The sequence below is a fragment of the Salvelinus namaycush genome, unplaced genomic scaffold, assembly GCF_016432855.1.
Source record: "Salvelinus namaycush isolate Seneca unplaced genomic scaffold, SaNama_1.0 Scaffold148, whole genome shotgun sequence".
Lineage (NCBI taxonomy): Eukaryota > Metazoa > Chordata > Actinopteri > Salmoniformes > Salmonidae > Salvelinus > Salvelinus namaycush.
Genome location: NW_024058208.1, coordinates 102,144 through 108,143, shown reverse-complemented (window position 1 = coordinate 108,143; position 6,000 = coordinate 102,144). Strand labels below are relative to the sequence as shown.

Sequence of the window (6,000 nt, the reverse complement as noted above, 5' to 3'; positions counted from 1 at the left end):
TTGGAAAACAAAAAAAAGGTATATAGTTGTCCATTTGTGTCAGTGTAAAATAGGGAACATACTGAGGGACATTATGGTTCATTTTGTTACATTTCTAGCCACAGGATATGTGGAACTGTGAACAGACTGGCCCCGGCCAGATGAGACATGGAGAGAACCTCAATTGCTTTCCCTTGATTCTTCGCATCGTCTCTTCTCGCCTCCTTCTCAAAACCCATTGGATGAGAAGGTAAGAGTTCCCTCCCCATCTGACCATTTTATCCAATGGGTGTTGAGAAAGAAGCGAGGATGCTACAAATCAAGGAAATGCCATTGAGATCCTCCCATAGACGACCGTCAGGACTGGGAGAGACTCCTGAACAGAGAGGAGATGGATACTGATACTCCTATCACAGTAAGCAATACAAAGAGGAGTCATGAAATTCAGGTTCTTTAAAAGATTTCAAAACATAATTGGTTGTCAAAGACGGTATCAAATATATATACACAGTACAAACTGCTGAAATATACAAATCTGTATACAGAAATCTTCAGGTAGGAACAGTCATCCAGCATTACTGTTTCTGATAAATCACTTGAAGGCTAAGAGTTTCCTCATGCAACATAATCAATGACTACATCAACTCCTTTACAATCTTCCTCTCAGAAGACGTGTCAATGTTAAACACATCAAGAACCATATTCACTACGTTTTGGGAGGCGAATAAGCGAACAGATGATATAAACGAGTACATGGAAGTAAGTCTGTCTGTATATATTGACAAAGGCCTCATGGTTGGCTTAGCATGAACTCTACATCATTTTAAAAACGTTGCTGTAAGGTTCGGTGTTTGACAAAGCAACTTCTGGGAACCTCCAGTCCAGAGGAACATACGTCTAATATGTGTACATATATTATCACCATGCCAACCCACACATTCTACTACGATTAACAATATGGATTCAGAAACAAAGTACATTTTTCAATATAAATCATGTCTCTTTCAGTCTTACCAAAGCAGATGTCAGTAAGGCAGCTGCGTGGACAAACCATTAGGAACACCTTCCTACTGTTGAGTTGCACCTCCCTATTGTCCTCAGAACAGCCTCAGTTCATCAGGGAATGGACTCTACAAGGTGACGAAAGCGTTCCACAGGGATGCTGACCCATGTTGACTCCAATGTTTCCCACAGTTGTGTCAAGTTGGCTGAATGTCCATGGTGGACCATTGTTAATACACACGAGAAACTGTTGAAAAACCCAGCAGCGTTGCAGTTCTTCACACACTTAAACTGGTGCGCCTGGCGCCTACTACCATACCCCGTTCAAAGGCACTTAAATATTTTGTCTTGGCCATTCACCCTCTGAATGGCACACATACACAATCCATGTCTCAAGGCTTAAAAATCCTTCTTTAACCTGTCTCCTCCCCCTTCATCTACACTGATTGATGAGGATTTAACAAGTGACATCAATAAGGGATCATATCTTTCACCTGGATTCACCTGGTCAGTCTATGTTATGTAAAGATCAGGTGTTCTTAATGTTTTGTACACTGTGTATAATCCATGTTAATGGGCTGCAGGGCAGAAAATCCTTTTCAGTTGGTAGAGGACAGTGGCCTTGAGATAATACAACCACATCTTCCTTAAATAGTTATAATTGAATTACACCTACAGTAGGGCTCCTATTAGCTGAATACTACAGTGAAATATAATAAGCCCTGTTTATATAAAACCTTATCCATTCCTCAGCCCTTCCACCTCTATTTAAATGTCAACTACTTCAGCATTACATTTGACTATTCACACGCGTCAGGAGCGATTAACAAGTCAAGATTAACAAGGCAATAAGGAGCAATCTGCTGAACACTAAATACCTTGGAGTCAGGGGCATTAAGGAGCAATCTGCTGAACACTGAATACCTTGGAGTCAGAGGCAATCTGCTGAACACTAAATACCTTGGAGTCAGGGGCATTAAGGAGCAATCTGCTGAACACTAAATACCTTGGAGTCAGGGGCATTAAGGAGCAATCTGCTGAACACTAAATACCTTGGAGTCAGGGGCATTAAGGAGCAATCTGCTGAACACTAAATACCTTGGAGTCAGGGGCAATAAGGAGCAATCTGCTGAACACTAAATACCTTGGAGTCAGGGGCAATAAGGAACAATCTGCTGAACACTAAATACCTTGGAGTCAGGGGCAATCTGCTGAACACTAAATACCTTGGAGTCAGGGGCAATAAGGAACAATCTGCTGAACACTAAATACCTTGGAGTCAGGGGCAATCTGCTGAACACTAAATACCTTGGAGTCAGGGGCATTAAGGAGCAATCTGCTGAACACTAAATACCTTGGAGTCAGGGGCAATAAGGAGCAATCTGCTGAACACTAAATACCTTGGAGTCAGGGGCAATCTGCTGAACACTAAATACCTTGGAGTCAGGGGCAATAAGGAACAATCTGCTGAACACTAAATACCTTGGAGTCAGGGGCAATCTGCTGAACACTAAATACCTTGGAGTCAGGGGCAATAAGGAGCAATCTGCTGAACACTAAATACCTTGGAGTCAGGGGCATTAAGGAGCAATCTGCTGAACACTAAATACCTTGGAGTCAGGGGCAATAAGGAGCAATCTGCTGAACACTAAATACCTTGGAGTCAGGGGCAATCTGCTGAACACTAAATACCTTGGAGTCAGGGGCAATAAGGAACAATCTGCTGAACACTAAATACCTTGGAGTCAGGGGCAATAAGGAGCAATCTGCTGAACACTAAATACCTTGGAGTCAGGGGCAATCTGCTGAACACTAAATACCTTGGAGTCAGGGGCATTAAGGAGCAATATCCTAAAAACTCAAAGACCAACCTCTAACAAGAAAAATTAGATGATTAACAGACAGAGAATCATTACAAAAATGATTTGATTTGCAAAACTTCCTTTAAATGAATACCTCTTGGGCTCTATTATAAAGATACTGCCCCGAGAAGCCGTTTCCTATCTCTCCTCTGTCTGTGAGGTGGAAGAGAGGCAATCCACCTTTTTCACTAGGCTGTGAGCCCCATCTCAGCCACCAGAACCAACGCTCTCACTGGATGAGAGACTACTGTTAGCCAGGCTGGCTACGATAGGTAGGCTAATTTGTAAACGTCACGCGCTGCGTCCCGTAAGTGTCTGTTGTTGCCGCTGGGGCTGTAGTCAGAGACTAAGTCCTGCTGGTCGTCTGACGGTGTACAAGGTTCGGGAGAGTCTGGTCTTTCCGTTCTCTCAGTGTCCTCTGACTGGGATGATGACTCAGTGTCTGTGCTGTTGAATCCAAGGATCTCAACCACTGAGTTGGGCAAATCCTACACAGATAATAAACATCAGATTAAAGATCTGGTTAGAACCATAGGTCAATAACAAGGTGTTGAAGAGTGTTAGCTATGAATATAGGTACAATCGAATCTGAGTTCAGTAAGGGTTTCAGAATACAGGCACAAACATTCTGAAGGTATCTACTGTTCTGCCATGGAGTTGGACACATCCTACAAGGATATCATCAGAAGAAACTATTAAAAATGTGTCAGACAGTTTTAATGAGGTTTAGTTTCAACTGGATTTATTCACACACCCTGTGTATATAGTTATACCACCAAGTTGGGGAAATCCTACACAGTTTTCTTATTTTTATAAAATAAATAAAAATAAATATCAAAAACATATGTCACAGATAGGTTTTTTGAATGTGGGTTAGATTCAACTGCATTCATTCATTCTGATCTAAGAATATTACTCCTGCTTATTATGAAGAAAAAATACATCTGTTTAACTTTGTAAACTAAAGGTGTGTTTAGAATTATTTTTGTTGTATTAATGCTATTTAATCTCTCCTCAGACTAATATTATTCTGTTTGTCCTGTGGGTACCTTTGCCACTGTTCCACCCCTTGTGTATTGCGATGTCATGGTGTATTTGTGTTGTGTTTCTACCACCGTTGGGTAAATTCTATAAAGATATTGTCGGAATAAACAAAAAAGTTAAAACCCCCTTCACACCCTTCTACTGGAAACTGCACAAACCAATTGTATCCAACTTCCTTTCCCACTCCACACTCGGCAAACCCTCCATTATGTATCATGGTCCTTCGAGCCGGATGAGTGAGCTTCTCAAAACCCATGCATGTATTTCAGAATATACTGGAAGCACAAATGTTCTGAAGATAGATGTCCTATCTATGGATACATACCTTACAACTCTTCAGCTGCAGGCATATAGCTTCAGCTTTGTTGAGGATGGCCCCGATGTCCAGGTTCATCGACAGTTCATTTATGAGCTGGAAATAAGAGGAGGACATTCTTTGATCAGTGACTTGCTAAAGCAGAGATGGGTAACTGACGGCCAGTGGGCAGATCAGTACAACATACACTACCGTTCAAAACTTTGGGGTCACTTGAAAACCTCCTTGTTTTTTAAAAAGCACATTTTTTGTCCATTTAAAATAACATCAAATTGATCAGAAATACAGTGTAGACATTGTTAATGTTGTAAATGACTATTGTTGCTGGAAACGGCTGATTTTTAACGGAATATCTAAATAGGCCCATTATCAGCAACCATCACTCCTGTGTTCCAAAGGCACGTTGTTTGAACTAATCCAAGTTTATCATTTTAAAAAGGCTAATTGATCATTAGAAAACCCTTTTGCAATTATGTTAGCGCAGCTAAAAACTGTTGAACTGATTAAAAAAAGCAATACAACTGGCATTCTTTAACTTCTTCGGGGTAGGGGGCAGCATTTTCACTTCTGGATAAATAGCATGCCAAAATTCAACTGCCTGCTACTCATCCCCAGAATATAAGATATGCATATTATTAGTAGATTTGGATAGAAAACACTCTGAAGTTTCTAAAACTGTGTGAATCATGTCTGTGAGAATAACAGAACGTATGTAGCAGGCAAAACCCCGAGGACAAACCATTCAGAATTTTTATTTTTTTGAGGTCACTGTCTTTTCAATGAGTTTTCATTGGGACACCAGATTTCTAAGGGACTTCTTTGCAGTTCCTACCGCTTCCACTGGATGTCACCAGTCTTTGGAAATTGGTTGAGGTTATTCCTTTGTGTAATGAAGAAGTACGGCAATCGTAAATGAGGGTCACTTGAAGTAAATTGTTTGAGAGAGGCACATTACCAAAAAAGTTGCGTCAGTTTGTTTTCTTTTTGTATTGAACACAGATCATCCCGTCTTCAAATTGATCGATTATTAACATTTTAAAATACCTAACGTTGTATTACAAAAGTAGTTTGAAATGCTTTGGTAAAGTTTACATGTAACTTTTGATATATTTTGTAGTGACGTTGCGCAAGTTGGAAGCTGTGTTTTTCTGGATGAAACGTGCCAAATAAATTGACATTTTGGCGACTCCGGGATGGAGTCAAGAGGCGACTCCGGGATGCTGGCCTTCTAGGCAGAGTTGCAAAGAAAAAGTGATCTCTCAGACTGACCAATAAAAATAAAAGATTAAGATGTGCAAAAGAACACAGACACTGGACAGAGGAACTCAATGTTGACGTTGAGACTAGTGTTTTGGGAAGCGAAATAAAAAAATCGAAGCGTAGGCAGATCGTCCCACTTCTAAAACAGGGAGCTATCGGACATTGGAAGAATGAGTGTAAAGTAGGAATGGAGCCTGCTGCATTCGGAGGAAATTACGCTATACAAGCGTTTCCATCTTTTTCAAAAGAGCAACACCAAATCCTCTTGAGAGCCGCGGGACAGGAACATTTCACATAGCGGTGTTTGATCAATGAAGGAGACATGTGGGATTTAATTACAAAATGAATGAGAAACACCAGTCTCTATTCTATTATACCATTACTTAATGAGATACCATTATTTCCTTATGGAGTTATGACTTGCCTAGTTAAATAAATGTTAAATAAATAAACAATTATCAAGAATTGTAATGCTAAGATGATTGGGTATTCAAATGGTGTTTATTGCAGTGTTTGTTTTTGAATCACAATGTGAAT

The 6,000-nt window shown here is 40.3% G+C and overlaps 1 protein-coding gene across 1 annotated transcript in view; it reads right to left on the bottom strand.

Annotated features, from left to right (window-relative positions):
• Nucleotides 1-1,444: 1,444 nt before the first annotated feature.
• LOC120036844 (TBC1 domain family member 15-like) overlaps nt 1,445-6,000 on the bottom strand; it is a 31,422-nt gene continuing 26,866 nt past the window's right edge. Inside the window, exons 9-10 of the mRNA XM_038983155.1 lie at nt 4,213-4,299; nt 1,445-3,331 (exon numbers count right to left, since the gene is read on the bottom strand). Of these exons, the coding sequence (XP_038839083.1) occupies nt 3,107-3,331; nt 4,213-4,299 (312 nt within the window). The 3' untranslated portion in view covers nt 1,445-3,106. The remainder of the gene's footprint in view (nt 3,332-4,212; nt 4,300-6,000) is intronic.